This window comes from Takifugu flavidus, chromosome 3 (genome assembly GCF_003711565.1).
Source record: "Takifugu flavidus isolate HTHZ2018 chromosome 3, ASM371156v2, whole genome shotgun sequence".
NCBI lineage: Eukaryota > Metazoa > Chordata > Actinopteri > Tetraodontiformes > Tetraodontidae > Takifugu > Takifugu flavidus.
This window is the reverse complement of record NC_079522.1, coordinates 3,766,014-3,789,716: the sequence shown is the minus strand read 5'-3', so window position 1 is coordinate 3,789,716 and position 23,703 is coordinate 3,766,014. Positions and strand designations below refer to the sequence as shown.

Sequence of the window (23,703 nt, the reverse complement as noted above, 5' to 3'; positions counted from 1 at the left end):
TCTCCCCGGAACTGCAGGAATGATTTTTGCTTATTTGGGATCCAATTTGCCAGCAGTTTAGAAAATGTTTAGCTCTCTTTGTTGACCTTTTTGACCTTTTTTTGTGAAACTTGGGGCATAAAGACTAACAAAACAGATAACAAAATTGAACACAATACAAATATTAATTTTTGATTTAATTAAAAATTACTACCTGCTCAAGATTCCCAATACAACTGAAACCTTGACATCTGTCTGCTGCTTTTTGAATCTGCAGACCTTGGTTAGCTTCCTAATTGGTGCATCAGCATTCAGCATGATGAAAAGCAGTCACAGTTGCCATTGTTAAGATATAATCAATTAAAATTTTATTTTGCAACAAAAGACCTTCAACACTTTTATTAGAATTGTGAAAAAACTGGCCAAGGGATTTTTGTCCATCCCTCTATCAGTCTTCGACTTCTTTATCCCTTTTAGGGGACAGGTGGCCGCTTATCCCACTTCTAACTCACAAAGACAAACAACTGTTCATGCCCTCATTCACTTCTAATGTCAATGCACATGGACACGGGGAGAACAGGCAAACTCTGCACAAAAAAGCCCCCTGACTGCAGGAACCTTCTTGCTTTGTGGCAGCCATTTTAGCCCCTACATAACCGTGCCACCCCTGTGTCAGTTCACCTCATGTGCGTCTCCCCTTGTGTTGTGCCACTTTCATCATGTTGTGATTACTGATCACAAAGTGCCATAATCATAAAGCATAATCTTTACAAATATTATATTATGGTTATGCCATAATCATAATCTTTGAAAATATTATGATTATGGCACTTTTGAACTACCGTATTTTCACTGTAATAAAAGGCGCAGTCTCAGTTACAGGTGCTATTTCTGTATTTAAAACATATATAAGGCGCACCGTATTATTAGACGCATGCTAAAACATACAGTAAAAATTGACAACAGAAGTAAAACGGTGAGTTTCTTCACATTTCTTGAACAAAATATTAATTCTTCTGCCACAAAACCAACAAAGTTTTCATCTTCTGTATCTGAATTAAACAGCTGCACTATTTCAATGTCCAACATCCCGAATTCCTCTTCTTCATCATCTGAATCAGACTCACCAACCGGTTCCGCTTCAGCGTTGATTTTGTTAAAGCTCTTCCAATACATGAAGACGGTATCATAGCCCATGCGTCTACAATCCACCCGCATATGGTGGCATAACTTGCCCGCTGCTGCCTCATAGTCTTTGTGAAGGAGTGTTCGCCTACCGTCATCCAGCGCTCTGTCCGTTTCCGTGGCAGCCGAGAACCACGGTGAACGACGACTTCTCATGCCCCGTTGTGCGTATCGCCACCGTGCTGGTCCCTTTTTCTCCACTTTGCGGGTCAAAGGGATGTCAAAAGTCAAAGGGATCTCATCCATGTTGGTGATGTGGCTGGGCGCGGTTATCTTGTCGCGGCAGTAGGTGCGGAAGATGGCCGCCCTCTCTTGGTAATCCGCGGGCAGCCGCTGCGCAACAGTTGTCCTTGCGCGTATGGAGAGATGCCGCCTCCTCATAAAGTGAAAATATAAGATTGCTCGATTGCCATTTTCATTAAATATTTTCATATATAATGTCCTGCACTTTAAAGTAAGCCTCATTCATACGTGTCTCGCTTGACCGGCGCCATTTTAGGGGATCCTTACGCGTAGGTGTGTCGCTAATCGATTGGCAGAGCGTTTACCGTAGTGCACCCACCAAAGCCGCACAGCAGATTTTGGAACTCAGTCCACACACAAGGCGCACCATATTATAAGGCGCACCATCAATTTTTGGGAAAGTCTCAGTGTTTTAGGTGCACCTTATAGTCATAATACGGTTCTTGTAGAACTCCACAGCCTCCACCTCAACTCTTTCTCTAAGAGCTGGTCATAGTTTTGGTCTAGACATCCCAAAGTCAGTGACTAGTTACTTTGTCTTTGAGGCGTTGAGGTGTATATGGTTCATGTGGCTCCAGGCATTCCATGAACAGGCTCCTACGCTCCATCTGATTGTTGTTACTCCATCTCTTTGTTGTCCCTGATGCATCCCACAATGGCTGTGTCATCGACAAACTTCTAAATTTGGCACAGCTCAAAGTTGTAGTAAAAGTCTAATGTGTACAGGGTTAATAGTAGAGGGCCCAGCACTGTGCCCTGGGGTGCTCTTGTGCTGCTAATCACAGTGTCTGTATACCATGGCCTGCCGGTGAGATACGGTAGCTGTAGAACCAGGAATCCAGGTCCACTACTATCATGCTGAGTTTGTCCCGTGCTGCTGTGTGAGGTGAGTTTCACTGGTCAGAAGACATTCAGCTCCCTGGGAGGATTCTTCTTAAGAACTGGGATGATGCATGTCTTCCACAATGTCTTTACACACTAACATACATATACCTGCATCCCCCCCATGCACACAACCTCACAAAACAACAAACATTTGTATACTTGCACATACTCTCAACATACTTGAACAATCATTGTCTGTACCTTCCATTGCACCACATGATCAATTTGCCATTTAAATCGAATTGATCCAGTGGCCATATGTTTTAGTCTGTTCCGAGTAGACCCCCAGTTTACAACATTCAAAACCAGCAAAAGTTAGGCTTGATATTTAGCTGAAAATTAATTCAAACTGACCACTCGGCCATGCTCAATTTATAATGTGTGTTCTGCTGTTGTAGTTTTATTTTGTAGAGAAATATTTTAAAACTTGTAACAATACGAAAATGTTTTAGAATGTGTGCGTCAGAATAACACTCAAAGGTTATAAGAAATGAATCAGAAGCCCAAGGGCTTAACTTGCAAGACCACAGAAGTCTAACACTGAGAAATATCTTGTATCCACTGGCTACCTCATCAGTATAATCTATACAGCCACATCATCAGACTATGGCATAGGATGTTGCACAACATAAAACAATTTAAGGCACACCTCAAATATTGACATACGGGAATGTGATGTTATTGATTGATCTTTGTAAAAATATGTTTCATAGATTAAAGACTTTTTTTATTCGTGTAGTGACACCAGTCTGAGTTTGGGGTGATGTTAATTTCACATGAAGTCAAACATAACTATACTATTGCAAACAGGTACCTCCATGATACCATCACGTCAGGACCAATGTAATCACTGTGGGTATACCATGCTGTTGATATAAGGTCACACACGAATCACATCCAAGGTAGTTTTCTCTGTCAACTGGACTGGGTTTCTTCTCTTGAAGACGTTTCGCCTTCTATCCAGAAGGCTTCTTCAGTTCTGAAATCGCTTGGGAGAGAGCTTGAAAATATATAGCCCCTGTGGACCATTTGCATGCTAATGATCGGGTGGTCACCTGAGAGTCGTTAGCAGGGTCGTTGGTCGGGTCGTTCACCTAGTTTCTGTTGAGGTGTCTCCCCTTTGTCTGCTGGGTCACATGGTGATGAGTCACTGGGTCTCCTGGAATGGTGTGAATGTTTGTTTTGCTGTTGGAAGGAGTGGAGGACTGCATTGTATGTGGGTGATAGGAAGTGCCTCAGGCCACCACCTCTGTTCAAGGATGGTTTCTCCAATTTAACATGGATAGCTTCCTTAACCCCCCTTTCAAACCAGCGGTCTTCTCTGGCCAGTATCCTTACTTGGCTGTCCTCGAAGGAGTGCCCACTCTCCTTTAAGTGTAAGTGGACTGCTGAATCCTGACCCGAAGAGGTGGCACGTCTGTGTTGTCTGAGGACAGAAATCTCACCATCGAAGTCTACAGAAAACCTACACATACTGACCAGTACCTCCAGTTTGACTCTCACCATCCACTGGAACACAAGTTGGGAGTGATCAGAACCCTCCAACACCGGGCCAGAGAAATACCCACCACATCCCAAGGCAGAAAGAAGGAACAGGACCACATTAAGACAGCTCTCAAAACATGTGGCTACCCAGACTGGGCCTTCACCAGGACCTCAAGAAAGCGAGACCTCAGCAAAGGAGAGGAGGAGAGAAACAAACGTCGCAGCGTTTCCATCCCCTACCTGTCTGGAGTCTCGGAGAAGTTTAGGAGGATCCTCCAGAAACACGACATACCGGTTCATTTCAAACCCAGCAACACTCTCAGACAGAGGTTAGTACACCCAAAGGACAAGACACCAAGACCCAAACAAAGTAATGTTGTCTATGCTGTACAGTGCCAGGAGGAATGCAAGGAATTGTACATTGGGGAAACCAAACAACCTCTCCACAGAAGAATGGCACAACACAGACGTGCCACCTCTTCGGGTCAGGATTCAGCAGTCCACTTACACTTAAAGGAGAGTGGGCACTCCTTCGAGGACAGCCAAGTAAGGATACTGGCCAGAGAAGACCGCTGGTTTGAAAGGGGGGTTAAGGAAGCTATCCATGTTAAATTGGAGAAACCATCCTTGAACAGAGGTGGTGGCCTGAGGCACTTCCTATCACCCACATACAATTCAGTCCTCCACTCCTTCCAACAGCAAAACAAACATTCACACCATTCCAGGAGACCCAGTGACTCATCACCATGTGACCCAGCAGACAAAGGGGAGACACCTCAACAGAAACTAGGTGAACGACCCGACCAACGACCCTGCTAACGACTCTCAGGTGACCACCCGGATCATTAGCATGCAAATGGTCCACAGGGGCTATATATTTTCAAGCTCTCTCCCAAGCGATTTCAGAACTGAAGAAGCCTTCTGGATAGAAGGCGAAACGTCTTCAAGAGAAGAAACCCAGTCCAGTTGACAGAGAAAACTACCTTGGATACAATGACCTGGATGACTGAGAATTTACACAGACATCACGAATCACATCGTAATTTAGTGTGAAAAAAGCTTGAAAAGTAAATGACATGTGCTTTGAACAGGAAGTAGAAGTGTCTGCAGAAGCGGGAATTCGAGATACAAAAAACAAAGGCACAGCATGGAGAAGGATGTATATATCAAGGCTTTCTTCATTAATTTGAAGTAAAAACACAACAGCCCTCCCCCCATGACACAAGCAATTATAAATGCCTAAAGGAACGTGGTCAAACAAGTGTTTCATGAAACTAATTACTGAGCATTTACTTGAACCACTGGATCTTTGTCTTACCATGAACTAGTCCAGCGTGCACTTCCTGCCCAAATGTAGCAAGCCTATGCGCCAGCACTCGCACCAATTAAGGCAGAAATGACAGAAAATAGATCGCTAAATGTATTAGTTCTCTCAGGCAAATCTTTCATCTTTATCAGCCAGATTACATGTGATCGTGTTTCCTGTATGTCACACCCTCAAGTCATCTCTGGCTGCCCAATCAGACACAAGCTCTGCATTTATCAGTGTACAAAGAACCAGTCTTCTCTTCACTCTGCCCAACACTTGGAGCAAGATGGCATCTGCAAAGTTTGTTTTCTGTCTGATGTGCTTAGAGAAAATTGGTGAGGTGAATATACAGTATGTATATATTATTAATTGCACATTTTCTATTAATTTCTTAATAATATTAATCTTCCTCCTTTTGTGCTTGCTGTTTAATTTTCAGCTACAAGGGAATTTTCTCCATCTTTGAATTGGAAGACCAATTTTATCTTGGTCAAACCTGGACAGAACCTGACTTTGCCGTGTCTTCACAGAGATGATTTTTCTACCAGGATCTCTTGGTTTAAACAAATTCTGGGAGAGAAGCCGAGGCTGATCTGTATGTACTGGATATCAAGTAAACTTTGGATATTTGTGAATGACTTCAAAACCAATCCACGTTTCCAAATACATCCTGGTAACAAAGGAGCTTATCTGACAATATCAGATTTGGAGTTATCAGACTCAGCCACCTATTACTGTGTAAATCAGTATTTAACAGTATTTGACTTTCTAGAAAGTTATGTCATTGTAGAGGGTTCAGGGTTGACTATAGATCAGCCAGCATCACATTCTATCCAAGCAGAAGGTTCTGTGATGCTGAATTGTACAGTACATACTGGGTGGACTTGTGATGGGGATCACACTGTTTACTGGTTCAGAAACTCTGGACCATCTCAACTGGGACTCATGTACAGCCATACAGGCGGGAATAAGCAGTGTGAGAGGAAAACCAACACCTGTTTCTACAGCTTTTCCTTGAAGAACCTAAATACTTCTCAGACTGGGACCTACTATTGTGCTGTTGCAGCATGTGGACACATTCTGTTTGGAAATGGAACCAAGCTGGTGTGTGGGGGTGAGTGCTCTAATTTTGTGTATATTATTTTCTGTATATTGTAGAAATTATTTACATATTATCTAGTTTTAAAAATATTAAGCCAGCATGCAGTAATTTATTTAAGTGTCCATAAAAAGGTTATCCTAATTAGCTCTGTTCAGTTGGTTTATATATTGTGTTTTATCGAAAAATTTACCAGTTTAAACAGATATGACCTAAATATCCCCCAATTCTCTGTTTACACAAAGCTTTCAGTATCTAAAATGAGGAAATTGTAACATTTAAAGACCAGAACTCTGGGCCATCTCAACTGGGACTCATGTACAGCCATACAGGCAGGAATAAGCAGTGTGAGAGGAAAACCAACACCTGTTTCTACAGCTTCTCCATGAAGAACCTGAACACTTCTCAGACTGGGACCTACATAGACATTGAACGCTATGCCTCATCTGTACTGGACTACATCTCCACCTCTATAGACAGTGTCACCACCCAGAAACAGATCACCATGTACCCTAATCAGAAGCCCTGGATGAATAGGGATGTCCGTCTCCTGCTGAAGGCCCATAACATCACCTTCCGATCGGGGGATGCACAAACCTACAGCACAGCCAGAGCTAACCTGAAGCGGGGTATTAAGAAAGCCAAACACGACTACAAGCTGAAGGTAGAAGGGCACTTCTCCAACTCCAACCCCCGATCTATGTGGCAGGGCATTCAGGTCATCAGCAACTACAAGCCCATCAATCCCTCTCCCCCCTCAACCGACATCCCCTTCCTCATTGAGCTAAACAACTTCTATGCTCGGTTTGAGAAGGACAACCAAGAACAAGCGAGCAAGGTAGAGCTGACTGCTGGCCACCAACCCTTAACTTTCTCTACCACTGATGTCAGAGCGGAACTGAGCAGGATCAATCCACGCAAAGCTGCGGGCCCCGATGGCATCCCTGGACGCGTGCTCAGAACTTGTGCTGCGGAGTTAGCAGGGGTCCTGACGGACTTATTCAATCTATCCCTGGCTCATGCAGTTGTGCCGACCTGCTTCAAATCCACCTCCATCGTGCCAGTACCAAAACATTCCACCCCAGCTTGTCTCAATGACTATCGTCCAGTAGCACTCACTCCCATCATAACAAAGTGCTTAGAGCAGCTGGTCTTGGCACAACTCAAATCCTGTCTCCCCCCAACCCTGGACCCCCATCAGTACGCCTATCGTAAGAACAGGAGCACAGAAGATGCAGTCTCCACAGCACTGCACTCTGTCCTCTCACAGCTGGACAATAAAGACACATACGCCCGAATGCTTTTCATAGACTTCAGTTCAGCATTTAACACTGTCATCCCCTTCAAGCTGATAACCAAACTAAGGGATCTGGACATCAGCACCTCCATCTGCAACTGGTTATTGGACTTTCTGACCAATAGACCACAACATGTGCGGTTAGATCATCACTGCTCCCCTACCCTCACTGTAAACACTGGAGTACCACAAGGCTGTGTGATGAGCCCATTCCTCTACTCGCTTTTCACCCACGACTGCAGAGCTATACATGGTTCCAACACCATCATCAATCACCACGGTGATTGGCCTCATCAAGGATAACGATGAATCAGCTTACAGGGAGGAGGTGGACCGCTTAGCTACGTGGTGCCACAACAACAACCTGCAACCAAAGAACTCGTCCTGGACTTCAGGAGGAAGACGGACATCCACACACCCATCCACATCAACGGAGCAGTGTGTGTCCAGCTTCAAATTCCTGGGGATCCACCTCTCACAGGACCTCACCTGGACGACTAACTGCTCCAGTTTGGTGAAGACGGCTCACCAGCGTCTCTTCTTCCTGAGGACTCTGAAGAAACACCACCTCTCTTCAGACATCCTGGTGAACTTCTATCGCTGCTCCATCGAGAGCATCCTTACCAGCTGTGTTACGGTCTGCTATGTGAACTGCTCTGCCTCAGACCGGAAGGCATTGCAGAAGGTGGTGAAGACCGCCCAGTGAATAGCTGGAGCTTCTCTTCCTTCCATTGAGGACATATACAGGAGGCGTTGTCACAGGAGGGCCAAGAAGGTCACTAAAGACTCCTGTCACCCAGCGCATGGACTGTTTACCCTCATGCCCTCTGGGAGGCGCTACAGGAGCCTCCAGACAAAAACCACCAGGTTCAGAAACAGCTTCTTCCCCACTGCTGTCTCCCTGCTGAACTCCAACCCCTCTCACTTTACCCTGCACTATTTACATCTGTTATTTGCACTACCCACTTCCGGTTACTTGCACTGCTTTCCATACTTTGCACATTCTTACCATATTTTATCATTATTGTATAGTTAAAACATTGATCTTGTAGGAAATTCAGCACCATAGTTACAGCCTGTATATATATTTATCTTGGTTGCAAAGACTTTTATATACCCTTTACATATCTGTGAACTCTGTAAATACAAACATATAGATTGATATCATAAACATATTCATTGTGTGTATATATTGTATATACCCATCACAGTTTTATTCGCTACTTAAGCACTTCGGGTTAGATGCTAACTGCATTTCGTTGCCTTGTACTTGTAACATGTGTAATGACAATAAAGTTTAATCTAATCTAATCTAATCTAATGTGCTGTTGCAGCATGTGGACACATTCTGCTTGGAAATGGAACCACGCTGGTGCTTGAGGGTGAGTGTGTTTGAAATCATTTTATTCAAAAGGTTTATACAAGTTGTTAAAGTGCTACATATTTTTGTGCAGATTATTTTATATATATTGTAGAAATAATTTACATAATATCCAGTTTTAAATAAAATTAAGCCAGAATCCAAATGTAACATTTATAGCCCATTTAAAATTTTACATGGAGATGGAACCAAACAGGTGTTTGAGGGTGAATTACCTTCTATGTTCATGACTCCGGTATTCTGAGTTTCGACTGTTATGACTTTAACTTGGATTCAGGAATTTGAATTGATTAGTTCATATACACACACAAGAAATATATATATATATATATATATATATATATATATATATTTATTATGTGTGTGTGTGTGTGTGTATGTATATATATGAACTATAGACACACACACACACACGAGGGTTTTTTTTGTTACGTATTTACTGGTTTGTTGAAAAATATGAGCATACAAACATGAAGACTGTCTCAAAAATGCTGACACAAATGCATACAAATTATATTTAACTTAAATGTGTTATGGGAAGTCAAGGAGGCCTGGACCCAGATGCAGAGTAGCAGATACAGCTCTTTATTGATAACAAAAAGGTGCAAGACGCAGGAATCAATCAAAGTAGCAACGGAAACAACTCTAGCAAAGTAACAACAGAAAATCTACGAACTAAAAATCACCATAAAAGGGAAAAACCGTCGAGAAAAAGTACAAACGAAAACGCAGTGACGAGGCACTGGAACAAACTCACACGCTGGAAGTAAACACGGAAAACAGGAGGCGAAAAACTGGAGGGCACAGAGGGTGGGAGCTAGACGCTGTGGCAAAACAACAATCCGGCACTGGAGGCCAAGAGAGGGGAGTTTAAGTAGCCGCTGAATTAAGGTAATGTGCTGCAGGTGCTCCAGAGGCTCAGCGCTCATCAGAGTTCGGCCTGTCCCTGCCTGCCGATCCTGCAGGTGGGGGGAGGAGGCGAGAAACCCGAGCCACAACAAAATGGTTCTCATCTCTCAAATAATAAAAGTCAACAAAGTCACAAAAATGAAAAAAGAATTGAGCATGGCAAGCCACTAGTTTTACCAGGTCTGGTTTTTGGCAAATCTGGCTCCTAGCACAAAAGTCTTTGTTCTTTACATTACATGTTTCAAAGCAGTGTGACATGTTCACAGTGACTGTAGAGAGGTGACTCCTCAGCGAAAAGGTGCAATTTATGATAAGTTTTATTTCTGAGTTGCAAATGCCTGAACAAAAGCTTTGTGTGGAAATATTGTAGCCAAACTAGGAATTTGACGATGATAACTTGGATTTAGATTATGAACCTCAAAAACAATTATTTAATTGGCTTAAACTTAAAATAAAAGGCCATTCCACCTCAACTCATTGGTTTCAGAGCCTGGGTACTTGAGAAAAACTTATTCAACGGAACTGGTGGTTGGAGTAAATCGCTAACTGTACTTGTTCAAGCTCTACTGCCTGTTCTTCTTCACCATGGAACTGAAACCTTGACCTCTGTCTGCTGCTGTGTTCATCTACAGATGATAAATACTCTCAGTTCTCAGTTTACTTCCTGTGTGGTGCATCATCATTCAGCACCTTTCTGGTAGAGTATGGCTTTCTTTCTCGGTGTGCATGATGAACAGTCACAGCTGCAATTATAAAGGTGTGATTAATTACACTTCTGGGCTTATTTTAGAGGGTAATTTTACATTTCTAACATTCCATTTTATTTTTCAGAATCGCATGTAATACTCACCTCTATTCAAACCAAAGGTATTTTTTTATTGTCAGAATAAAGTCGTTCATGAAATATTCGAAAGGCACTGAGTTCATTGTTGTCATTTACAGGATTGTCCAGATGCAGATGGTTCTGTTTTGTGGAAGAAGAAGATGAACAGAGAACATACCTGGACTGAATGTGTTTACTTCAGTGTAAAGCAGTACAATAGAAAAATGACCATTTTCAACTATTTTAGATATCTTGTAGTTTCAGAAAACTCACAAAATAGAAAAAGGCTCTTCTCTGGTTGATTTATAGATATTTGATTTATTGTGTGCATCCTACATTGTTCAGGATGTTCAGGATCCTTGGTACAATAAAGGAGGAAATAACCAACACACACTTGATTTTCCTGTCCTCCAACTACCAACGAATCATGGTGGAGGAGCTTAAGTGTCCTCAACATCCCAGAATCTGTTTTGTCTTAATTTGCCCCTCATAAGGCCTCCAATGGGAAAGGGGTACTAGGTGGAGGGCCAGATAAAGCACAGATCTCAAAGACATTATCAATTAGGAACAGCATATCCCACTTAGTGACCAGGGGGCCTAGGCCTCTGTTTGGAGCACAGTTGTGCGCGACCAATGGCTGGGACTTTGTCTATGGGCCCAGATCGTCCAAACATAAAACAGAGACATGAGTCTGTCTTGCAGCAGGGTCTGGGGCCATATGCATTAGGTGATAGGCCATGGCAGGGTCACACAATGATAAAAGCTCAAGGAAATCCTTAGCAGAAAGAAAAGTTCCTTTTTCACATGCTCTGATTCTGAGAAGAAGGAAGTCAATAGAGAAGTTAAGCATGACATGAAAGCAGCCAAGCTATCGTACAAAACCACCCCTTTTTTATGGTCCTGCTGTATCTGCTGTCAGTATCTGCCACAGGCTGTATCTCCCAGGGCTTTATTTCCCCAGGTTTTTGATTGGTGCAACAACTGACTGGAGCTAAATGTCACTAAAACCAAAGAGATTGGTGGTGACTTTTCCAACAAGCACTTACAGCTGTTGCATGTTTCTTATTTAACAAAAAAATATCCTTAAAGTTGAAAAAGACTGTAAATAATCCAGAATGCACAGCTGTTAATTTAGTGTGGCATATAAATTTTAGAACTTGTCTATCTGAATAAGACACACAGGTGTAGACACCCTAGGTGTTAGCTTACACACCCCCACACATGTGACGCTGTGCAGTAGAAACAAAACCACAACATCAGTTACTGCTCGACCTGTTTGCTGTCTGTTTTTGCATTTGAAATGATATTTCTTTTCTTTCTTCTTCTTCTTCCTGGAATAAAACATTACATAAATATATACACATCATGTAAAGAAATACCAAGTAATATACCATACCATTCATACGTTACCATACGTACAGACATGTTTTTAGACTATGATGCAAAACACTTAAAGTTTTGACGTGTTTAAAAATAATCCTGTATTTATATATTTTGTCTTGCAGTCAATCTTCTTCTAAACCTGCATGGTGGGTGTGGCAGGGCGTGGCCTGCCCTCCGAACAGGTGTCCTATGGAGGTAGTGCCTTAATTGGTGGGTGGGGAGAAAAGGTTTATATAAGGCACTGCCTCCAGCTGACTTTAGTTGTTTTTCCCCCTTCGACGGTACGACGGGGTTGCGGCTTATCTGGGCGGTTCGACCAACAAACTGTTTCACAGCGCGAGCATGCTGTTTGGCAGCGCCAAGAAGGTTGGTGCTTCCTCCCGCCATCCTTCCACCTAGAGCGCTTTGCCGTGAGGGCACGCGCGCTAGTTTACCCTGGGCAGGTAAGGCGCAGCAATGCGCGTCACTGACTTTCCCGCACTCGGTCGATAAAAGTTAATGGCGCTGTCCTTGTTGCAGTTGACTGCCGGCTGGCGTCGGTGGGTCGCGTTGCCCCAGCGGGAACCCTTCACGGAGTGGTGGCGCCACCAAACAGTCGGCACGGACTACCTCGCGTACTGGACCCACTGCTGCTTTGGCTCCGTCCCGTTTTCGGGACTCTCTCTCCTGTTCGCTCTCGCGCTCTCTCTCTCTCTCGCCCCCTTCGCTCGAGGGACGGCGCTGAGACGTAGTGGTGCCGCCGAGGCGACCACGGAGCTATTGCTCTCAATTTTTAGACTCTTAACAGTGTTTTAATTGTTCTCTTTTCTTTGTGGACAGGTGCTGCGGGCCACGGCGGGGACCCAACCCCTGGTGGAGGGCGTTTTACCACACCTTTCGTGTGTAGTTTTGTTTGTAGTAGCACAGGTGTTTTTAGTTTGTTTATTTCCCCTAATTGAGTTTCACCTGCCGGTGGGGCCCCAGCCCTGTCCACCCCCTTTTGTTTGATTTTTGTACAGCCGAGCTATTTCGGTGTTGAGTTGTATTTAATAAAATTGTACTGCCTAACCCTCAATCCTGTCTCTGCCTCTGGAACCGAACCGTATCTGCGCGTGCCTGTTTCCGGTTAATTCCTGGGGTGAAATTCCCCAGGTGGCGTTGTCATTCACCGTTCCACCTCTCTCCACCCCGCCACATTTTGGCGTTGTTGGCAGGATTCCACATTTAAAGGAGGCAGAGACTATTTTTTTTGGGTTATTGGTGTTTATTTGAATCTGATAATTTTCCTTTTGTTTGTATTTCCTTTGTTTTTTCCTTATTCGATTTAAGGTTTGGGCAGTTGTAGAGCCAAAGCAGCAGTGATCAGCCCCGGTCTCATCTCCTATTGTCCGGTGCAATTCCCTCTTCCAGGCAACATGGAGGAGATTCAACAGCTTCGAGAGTTGGTGTTGCAGCTTAAGGCAGACAACGAGCAACTTCGCCACGAGCGTACCACTTCTCTGGGTGGTGCTAGTGGGTCTGCATCAGCTTCCCCGGGTCCGACTGGTTACGCCTCCGGTGCCGGGGTTTCAGCTCCTGTTGTTGAACGATTGGTCGTCATCCCAAGAGACTGCAAGTGCCCGATGTTCAGTGGGAAGTCGGGAATTAGCATTGCAGAGTGGGCAGAGGAGGTTCAGGCGTGCGCGCGTGCTAGGTACCTTCCAGCGCGGCAGAGCAAGCCTTGTTCATGGTTGACCATTTAGAGGGAGAGGCCAAGGAGGACATAAAGTTCTTCCCTCGGGAGGAACAGAGGGATCCGGGGCGTGTACTTGCCATCTTGAAGGAGCTGTATGGTTGCAGTCAGTCCTACGTCACCCTACAGCAAGCCTTCTTTTCGCGGCAGCAGCTGGAAGGTGAGACTCTGCAGGAATTTTCATTGGCCCTGATGTCTCTGATGGCCCGCGTGGAGAGGCAGGCACCCAATGGAATTCCAAACGCTGATGTGCTGCTGAGAGACCAGTTTGTTGAGCATGTGCTAGATGGTTCCCTTCGTCGCGAACTAAAGCAGCTGGTTCGTCGCCAGCCTACTATCACCTTGCTTGAACTGCGTGGCGAAGCGATCAGGTGGGAGAGGGAAGGTCTCCCAGGTGGCACTAGGGGTCGTAGTGTTTCATTGCCAACGGCTTACGGCCTCCAATACGGAGTGCAGGGTCGCCCCCACCAGGTCCCGCAGGCTAGGCCCCAAGAACCAGGCTTGGATGCGGTGATGGATCTCTTGAAGCGTCAACAAGAGCAGTTAAATCAGTTAACAATGACGGTAGCTTCCTTGCAGGCCCCTCCTCCCTTAGCCCCAATCTCCCGTTCAGGCCCCTTGATTTGCAGGCGATGCCAGCAGCCTGGCCATTTTGCCCGCGAATGCGATGGTGAGCGGGCCTCCTGCCGGCGTGTAAACTCTGTGGCTGGCTACGACACACAGGCTAGGTCCTCCTCTTCTCAGCAGTCGGGAAACTGAAGCCCACTGAGTTGCCGAGCCACAGCTCAGTCGGGGGGTCCACAGGCTCACCGTCACCCGCTATAACCAAGCTAATTGCGCCCTGTCCTAATATTACTGTGTTAATTGGGGGAATTGGTGTTGAGTGCTTGGTGGATACTGGTTCTATGGTTTCCACCATAACTGAGAGCTTCTTTCGGGCCCAGTTCGGGTTTTGGGGCCATGACCGCCTTCAGTCATGTCAATGGCTGCAGTTGCGTGCAGCTAACGGGTTAGCCATTCCATATGTGGGTTACTTGGAGCTTGGGGTGGAACTGTGCGGCAAGGTGATACCGTGTTGTGGTATCCTCGTGGTGAAAGACCCGCCTGGGGCTTCTTCGCCCCGGGATCCTTGGGATGAATGTAATCCGCAGATGCTACCAAGAGCTTTTTGGGGTGTTCGGTTCATCCCTCTTCGAGTCGCCTTTTGTGTCAGGCGCACCAGGTCCGGTTGTGGCCGCCCTTCAGAAGTGCCACCAGATGGCAGTACAGCCAAACCCTCAGGGTGACGTTAGGGTCCGTGGAGGGCAAGTAGTTCGGATACCTGGTGGGGTGATGAAGCTGGTCGCTGCCACCTGTTCTGAACAGTTTTCGGGTCAGAGCGTTTTGTTTGAGCCCCCCCAGTCAGGGTTGCCAGCTGGGCTGTTGGCTTCACCATGCCTGCTAAGGGTTGTCCGTGGCACTGTGTGGGTACCAGTTGTCAATGTTGGGGAAGCAGGGGTTCTCCTTTACCCCCGGGTCAGACTTGGTGTTGTGAATGCCGCTCAAGTTGTCAGTTTGCCTGCAGGGATAACTGAGGTGGGGTTGACCACCGCCACATTGGCCTCCCAGTCCGCCGTCCCATCCGTACTTGATAGGATAGGGTCATGGGACCTTTCAGCCTTAACTGAGCTGGAACAAGCCGGTGTTCGGTCTTTGCTGGACCAGTACAGCTCAGTGTTCGCAGCCAATGATGGTGACTTGGGGTGTACAAACTTAATTTCACACGAGATACCCCTGCTTGATGATGTCCCTGTACGGCAACGGTATCGTCGCATTCCCCCTTCAGAGTATGAGGCAGTGAAGATGCACATTAACCAGCTTCTGGAGTCACAAGTCATCTGTGAGAGCTCCAGTCCCTATGCCTCACCTATCGTGTTGGTGAGGAAAAAGGATGGTGGCTTGAGGCTCTGTGTGGATTATCGGCTCCTGAACAGTAAGACCAGAAAGGATGCCTTTCCACTGCCTCGTATCGAGGAGAGCCTGGACGCTTTATCGGGGGCCCGCTGGTTTTCCACTCTTGACCTGGCCAGTGGGTATAACCAAGTGCCTGTGGCTGAGCAGGACCGTCCCAAGACCGCTTTTTGCACCCCCTTTGGTCTTTTCGAATTCAATCGGATGCCTTTTGGCCTTTGCAATGCGCCAAGCACTTTCCAGCGGCTGATGCAACGCATGTTTGGCGATCAGCAAGGTCAGTCCCTCCTGCTTTACCTTGATGACATAATCATCTTTTCATCTTCCATCGAGCAACACCTACAGCGGCTGGAAATGGTGCTCGGGCGACTACAGGGGCAGGGCCTTAAGGTCAAAGCGGAGAAATGTGCAATTTTCCAGGAGCAGGTGTCATACTTGGGACACATCATCTCCAGCCAGGGTGTCTCGACCGATCCCAAGAAAATAGAGGCTGTGGCTGGCTGGCAGCGTCCTCGTCACATCAGTGAGTTGCGGTCCTTTTTAGGGTTCGCCAGTTATTACAGGCGGTTTGTCGATGGCTTCGCCAAGATGGCTAAACCCTTGCACCAGTTGGTAGCTGACCTGGCTGGCACCAAAACAAAGCAGGGATCTGGCCAGGCACTGGGCTCCGCATGGACGCCCGAGTGTGAGGAGAGCTTCAATGCTCTAAAGTCAAGGTTGGTTTCCACCCCAGTATTGGCTTACGCGGACTTCTCACGTCCGTTCATCCTTGAAACTGACGCTAGTCATAGTGGGCTTGGTGCAGTGCTCTCCCAGGAGACAGATGGTTGCGTGAGGCCGGTGGCTTATGCGAGTAGGGGGCTCCGGCCCACTGAGCGCAACATGTCCAACTATAGCTCTATGAAGCTAGAATTTCTTGCGCTCAAGTGGGCCGTGACGGAGAAATTTAGAGAATATCTGTTGGGGCATAAGTGCATTGTGTACACAGATAATAACCCCTTGAGCCACCTTCAGTCGGCTAAGCTGGGGGCGGCCGAGCATAGGTGGGCTGCTGAGCTTGCCGCTTTTGATCTGGAGATCAAGTACCGGTCTGGGCGAAAAAACCGAAATGCGGACGCACTGTCGCGACAGTACGCACCAACGCCGGATTGTGTCATTCCATCTTTGCCTGGCACCTATGTCCCGTGTAGCCTTCAGCCGAACATCCAGCCTGGTCCTATGGTTGGTGCCTTGCAGTCCTTGATTTCTATCCTTCCATCTCACTCTCCAGCTGATCTTCACTTGATGCAGGAAGAGGACCCTGTATTAAAGGAGGTGTTGGTGTTCTGGCGACGTGGGTCCCTCCCTACCTCTGCTGAGAGGAGGCAGCTCTCTCAGCCCGCAATTGTGCTGTTGCGCCAGTGGGACCGCCTGGTCGAAAAGAATGGGGTGCTTTTCCGGCGGGTGTTCCGCTCTGATGGTGGGGAAGAACACACTCCAACTTGTTTTGCCCACGGTGCTCAAGGGGGACACCCTGCATCAGCTCCACCAGGAGCATGGGCATCAAGGCACAGAAAGGACCACCGAGCTGGTGCGGCAACGCTGCTACTGGCCGGGAATGTCATCCGACATCAAGAAGTGGGTGCAGCAGTGTGAACGCTGTCAAGTTGCGAAGGACTCGGGGCAGGTTCATCGGAGTTACATGGGCCACCTTCTCGCATCCCGGCCAAACGAGATTTTGGCAGTGGATTTTACTTTGCTTGAACCTTCTCGTAATGGCTTTGAGAACGTCTTAGTCATGACTGACGTGTTCAGTAAATTTACAGTGGCTGTTCCCACCCGGGACCAGCGAGCGGTGACAGTAGCCCAGGTTCTGGTCACAGAATGGTTTTACAAGTATGGGGTTCTGAGTCGCCTACACTCAGACCAGGGCAGAAGCTTCGAGAGTGGTTTGATTTCCCAACTTTGTGCTTTGTATGGGGTTGCCAAGTCCCGCACCACCCCTTATCATCCGGCCGGAAATGGGCAGTGTGAGAGGTTCAACAGGACACTTCACAACCTCCTGCGAACATTGCCAATTTCCCGAAAGCGGGACTGGGCTTCTTGTCTTCCGCAATTGCTCTTTGGTTACAACACTACACCTCATCAGAGCACGGGTGAGTCACCGTTTTATTTGATGTTTGGGCAGGAGCCCCTTCTTCCCATTGACTTTCTCCTGGGTCGTGTGCCAGACCCGATTCCTGGTGAGGTGCAGGACTGGGTGGTAGAACACCGAGCCAGGCTTCGTCTGGCATTTGAGGGTGCTCGTGAGAAACTAGAGATGGCAGCGAGTAAGCGCAAGGAGAGACACGATCTGTTCGTCCGAGACGCACCTCTGCCAGTGGGACAGTTGGTGTACCTGAGGGACCATGGTGTTAGAGGCCGCCATAAGATCCAAGACCTCTGGAGCTCTGTTGTCCACCAGGTTGTGCGGGCCCCTATCGGCGACGGTGTGGTCTATACCGTGGCGCCCGTGGGTGACCTGGGTGGAACTCGGAATGTCCATAGAGACATGCTAAAGGTGGTCGTTCAGCCTGAAGTTGTGGCCCTCTCCTCACCAGCTTCTCCATCTTTGTCCCCACGGGTGGCCTCTGTGGATGACTCTTCCAACAGCGACCTCTGGCTTCTGGTTTCCGAGACCCCGGTGCCATCCATTGCCGTGCCGCCACCATTTGGGACCGCTCAGGCGCCCTCTGCCCCGGCTGCAACAGCACCCCAGGGTGCGTGCAGTCTGACTGCACCCGTAGTAGCAGCGACCCATCACCAACAGTGCCCCCAGCCGACCAGCCTTGCAGTAGTCAACAGTCCCTGCGTCGGACTGCTCGTTCAACAGCTGGCAGTCACTCAAACAGGCATCACCTTCCACGGTCAGTCAATTCGCAGGAGGAAGTTTCTAATCGGCCGCTAGACTCTGCATCCAATTCCCTAATGGCAGTGTTTAGACCTTGGCGCTAACTTGGCCCTGTCTCTCATCGGGTCGACGATCCAAAAGGTAGGGGTGGATGTGGCAGGGCGTGGCCTGCCCTCCGAACAGGTGTCCTATGGAGGTAGTGCCTTAATTGGTGGGTGGGGAGAAAAGGTTTATATAAGGCACTGCCTCCAGCTGACTTTAGTTGTTTTTCCCCCTTCGACGGTACGGCGGGGTTGCGGCTTATCTGGGCGGTTCGACCAACAAACTGTTTCACAGCGCGAGCATGCTGTTTGGCAGCGCCAAGAAGGTTGGTGCTTCCTCCCGCCATCCTTCCACCTAGAGCGCTTTGCCGTGAGGGCACGCGCGCTAGTTTACCCTGGGCAGGTAAGGCGCAGCAATGCGCGTCACTGACTTTCCCGCACTCGGTCGATAAAAGTTAATGGCGCTGTCCTTGTTGCAGTTGACTGCCGGCTGGCGTCGGTGGGTCGCGTTGCCCCAGCGGGAACCCTTCACGGAGTGGTGGCGCCACCAAACAGTCGGCACGGACTACCTCGCATACTGGACCCACTGCTGCTTTGGCTCCGTCCCGTTTTCGGGACTCTCTCTCCTGTTCGCTCTCGCGCTCTCTCTCTCTCTCGCCCCCTTCGCTCGAGGGACGGCGCTGAGACGTAGTGGTGCCGCTGAGGCGACCACGGAGCTATTGCTCTCAATTTTTAGACTCTTAACAGTGTTTTAATTGTTCTCTTTTCTTTGTGGACAGGTGCTGCGGGCCACGGCGGGGACCCAACCCCCGGTGGAGGGCGTTTTACCACACCTTTCGTGTGTAGTTTTGTTTGTAGTAGCACGGGTGTTTTTAGTTTGTTTATTTCCCCTAATTGAGTTTCACCTGCCGGTGGGGCCCCAGCCCTGTCCACCCCCTTTTGTTTGATTTTTGTACAGCCGAGCTATTTCGGTGTTGAGTTGTATTTAATAAAATTGTACTGCCTAACCCTCAATCCTGTCTCTGCCTCTGGAACCGAACCGTATCTGCGCGTGCCTGTTTCCGGTTAATTCCTGGGGTGAAATTCCCCAGGTGGCGTTGTCATTCACCGTTCCACCTCTCTCCACCCCGCCACATGGGCTTGACTTTTCGCCTTCTGTCTTGGTGGTTTCAAACAGGAAGTCTTTGCTGTGTCTTAACACACAGCAGTCAAACTACAGCGCTTCACTCTCTTGACCTTGGCATTCAAAGACAACTAGTGTAAGGAAAATGACATTGCTGTAATGTTAATGTGATCCCCATTGCAGTCACATCAACACATGTTCTTGACAATACCGTTATTTCTGTTTGTATTAAGCACATTTATCCATCGAATTGTCTGTATGCAAACATTTTTAGATTATATTTTAGATTATAATGACACATTCACTTGAGTACATACTTTTGTTTAATATATAGGTTAATAAGTGGACTAATTCATGATTTTATAGGCTTAAAAAAACACAATATTCCAGTTCCTCTGATATACTCCGTATTGATTCTATCCATGTGCAACAGAGAGTACTTACATCTTCATCAGTTCTTCCTCCAGCTTCTCTTGCTGTCTTCTCCTCAGGGCCACTGTCTATGGGCCAGGGCCACCTATGCGGTGTTGCTCTGACTTTCCTGTTTTGAATTGTACCTATCTGGGCATTCATTCAGGGTGTCGTGGCATGATCAATTTTGGCTCATCACTAGTTAGTTCTCCACTGGGGTCACCCAAGGATCGGTGCCGGGGCTGCTGCTCTTTGCCATATACGCAACATTGCTCAGGCAAATCATCCCATGGTCTCCCATGGTCTTTTATACCACTGATTTCCACATGGCACCCAGTTCTGCGTCTCATTTTCCCCAGACTAACCCATCGGCTCAGACTAGATCGCACCATGTCGCTCAGACATATCCGCATGGATGCAGGGCCACCACCTTCAACTTAACCATGGTGAAAATGAGCTCCTTCTTTCCTTGGCAAAACTATCCATTCATCAAAACATAGATCACAAAATTGGCCCCTGCCTGTTATCGAGGCTGTATGAAACCTTGGAGTCATGATTGTTGACCATCTGAGGTTTTGTGATCATGTAGCATCAGTCTCTCTGTCATCCCGTCACTTTTACATATCCAACCTCAGAAAAACCAGACCATTAAACCTACAAATGCTGATACAAGTCATGGTGATCTCCCATATTTCCACCAATTCAGATAGTCCAACGAAAGCAGGCCATGCCACCTCACTGCTGATAGAGGTCTACTGTACCTGCCCACATTAAGATCATGTCATTCATGCTGACCGACAGACTAATGCCGGAATCTGCTCCCTCTTACGTGAACAATCTTGTTTGAGCCCATGCTACCCCTCGTTGCTGCATCATTTTCCAAAAGCTGTCTGTCATAATAATTAGTGAGCATTCACTGGATGCATTACTGCAACATGGAAAAAATAAAAAAGAATGATTGCTGGTTGGTTGGTTGGTTGGCTGGTTGTTGTTGATTGGTTAGAAATGATGAACATTATAACTCAACTCAAATTGAATGCTATTTATATATGAAGCAAAATCCTATTCTTAAGGGAATCCAAAGTTTTTTCTTGTGGGTTTTTTTAACCTTTAAATCTTCCTTTAATTTCCCCAACATCAATTTTATCAAGCAAATCTGACATTACAAGTGATCGTGTTTCCTGTATCGCACACCCTCGAGTCATCTCCGGCTGCCCAATCAGATACAAGTGCAGCATTTATCAGTTTAAAAGGAACAGTCTTCTCTTCACTCAGCCCAAAACTTGGAGCAAGATGACATCTGCAAAGTTGATCTTCTGGCTGATATGTTTGGAGAAATTTGGTGAGGATTTCTTTTTTGTTTGTATTTTGTTTATCTATGGCATCATTTGCAAAATTCTAGATTTAAACATTAAACAGTGTTCATTTCTAATTGTATTTACAGCTACAATGGAATTTTCTTCATCTTTGAATTGGAAGACCAATTATATCTTGGTCAAACCTGGACAGAACCTGACTTTGCCGTGTCTTCACAAAAGTGATGTTTCTACCCAGATCTCTTGGTTTAAAGAAACTCTGGGAGAGAAGCCGATTCTGCTCGGTACATACTGGATATCAACTAAATATTGTAGATGTGCTAATGACTCCAATCCACGTTTCCAACTACATGCTGGTAACAAAGGAACTAATCTGACAATAACAGATTTGAAGTTATCAGACTCAGCCACCTATTACTGTGTAAATCAGTATTTATCAGTATTTGACTTTACAGAAGGTTATAAAGTCATTGTAGAGGGTTCAGGGTTGACTATAGATCAGTCAGCATCACATTCTATCCAAGCAGGAGGTTCTGTGACGCTGAATTGTACAGTCCATACTGGGTGGACTTGTGATGGGGATCACACTGTTTACTGGTTCAGAAACTCTGGACCGTCTCAACTGGGACTCATGTACAGCCATACAGGCAAGAATAAGCAGTGTGAGAGGGAAACCAACACCTGTTTCTACAGCTTCTCCATGAAGAACCTGAACACTTCTCAGACTGGGACCTACTATTGTGCTGTTGCAGCATGTGGACACATTCTGTTTGGAAATGGAACCAAGCTGGTGTGTGGGGGTGAGTGCTCTAATTTTGTGCAGATTATTTTCTGTATATTGTAGAAACAAATTACATATTATCTAGTTTTAAAAATATTAAGCCAGCATCCAGTAATTTATTTAATTGTCTATAAAAAGGTTATCCTAATTAGCTCTGTTCAGTTGGTTTATATATAGTGTTTTATCGAAACATTTACCAGTTCAAACAGATATGGCCTAAATATCCCCCAATTCTCTGTGTACACAGAGCTTTCAGTGTCTAAAATGAGGAGAAATGAGGAGAAACATAATATTTGTGGTCAAAGTATCACTTTAACTCGTTTAACACTTTAACTTGTTATGTCAGTATAGGTTCTGCTTCTACAGTATATTGTTACTTTATAAAATAATTTGTGACTGGTGATGTCTATTGTCTCCCTGAATTACACAGTAATGACATAACTAGCTTAATATAAAGTGAGAGGACAAATTTGTTGAAATACTGAAGTGATTATCTGAAACGGCATCGCGGATATCACAATTTCTGATGCATCTCGTTACAGATGAAGGAAACCATCTTGTTTTGGTGTATTTCCTCAGTGCGGCCTGGATATTTACCATCATTGTGGTTGTTTTATTATCCATTTCAGTTTTTATGACAATGAGGAAAAACAGTCATCACTCTCTGGGTAACTGATGTAATATATTTTGAATATTCTTAAAGGTAAACTGGGAAAATTACTTTTCAAAAAATCCTCTTGTGTTTTAAAACAGACTCTCAATCAAGAGTCCAAGCTTCATCCACAGCAAATGCAGAGGTGGAGACAATTTTGATTTAAAAAAAATAAAAAGTTTATATGTATAAATAATCCTTATTTACACACACTAACTTACCCTTTATCACATATCTCCAGGGCTACCAAGAGGAAAACAACCTCCATTATTCAGCTTTGAGGAACAACCAGCCCAACAGATCAATGCAGAACAGACAGAATGAATGTGTGTACTCTGCTGTGAGGCTGTAGATGTCTTGTTGTCATTGCAGCTCAACACAGGACCTAATTAAGTATTTTGAATTTACTCATATCGGTTTCTACATTTTCAATTGTATCATTTATCAGTCTCGATGAAACAAAGTTTTCCTAATAAAGTTGTTTTTTCTGGCCATGTCAACAAATGATAGATTACCTCCATATATTTATATTCATTTTATGAAGACAAAGCTTGTATCGTGCTGTTGCAGTCCTTAATTTGTGAAGTCAAAAGCTGCAACAATGGTTTTCACAAGCATTCATATCCATCGGACTATTAAGTTGACCAAAACACCCACTGGATGAGACAAATGCTCCATTATGTGATCATGACCATGTAAACAGCAACAGGCTATGTCTTTTTGTGAAACTTGCGGCATAAAGACTAACAAAAGAGATAACAAAATTGAACACAATACAAATATTAATTGTTGATTTAATTAAAAATTACTACCTGCTCAAGATTCCCAATACAACTGAAACCTTGACATCTGTCTGCTGCTTTTTGAATCT

General features: G+C 45.8%; 2 protein-coding genes across 3 annotated transcripts; both read left to right on the top strand.

The window, feature by feature from the left end:
• The first annotated feature begins 5,334 nt into the window (after positions 1-5,334).
• On the top strand, positions 5,335-6,250 carry LOC130522161 (uncharacterized). Its single transcript, XM_057026210.1, has 2 exons — positions 5,335-5,421; positions 5,526-6,250. The coding sequence occupies exons 1-2, from the start codon at positions 5,373-5,375 to the stop codon at positions 6,242-6,244; spliced, it is 768 nt and encodes a 255-aa protein (XP_056882190.1). The 5' UTR covers positions 5,335-5,372; the 3' UTR covers positions 6,245-6,250.
• A 15,117-nt stretch (positions 6,251-21,367) lies between these two features.
• Positions 21,368-23,336, top strand: LOC130522145 (uncharacterized). 2 transcript variants are annotated; one of them, XM_057026199.1, is made up of 5 exons: positions 21,372-21,425; positions 21,528-22,199; positions 22,723-22,848; positions 22,934-22,977; positions 23,074-23,336. In XM_057026199.1, the coding sequence occupies exons 1-5, from the start codon at positions 21,377-21,379 to the stop codon at positions 23,182-23,184; spliced, it is 1,002 nt and encodes a 333-aa protein (XP_056882179.1). In that variant the 5' UTR covers positions 21,372-21,376; the 3' UTR covers positions 23,185-23,336. The 2 variants fall into 2 exon arrangements, with proteins under 2 accessions (XP_056882177.1, XP_056882179.1); XM_057026197.1 differs by having other exon boundaries at positions 21,368-22,199.
• Positions 23,337-23,703: the final 367 nt, after the last annotated feature.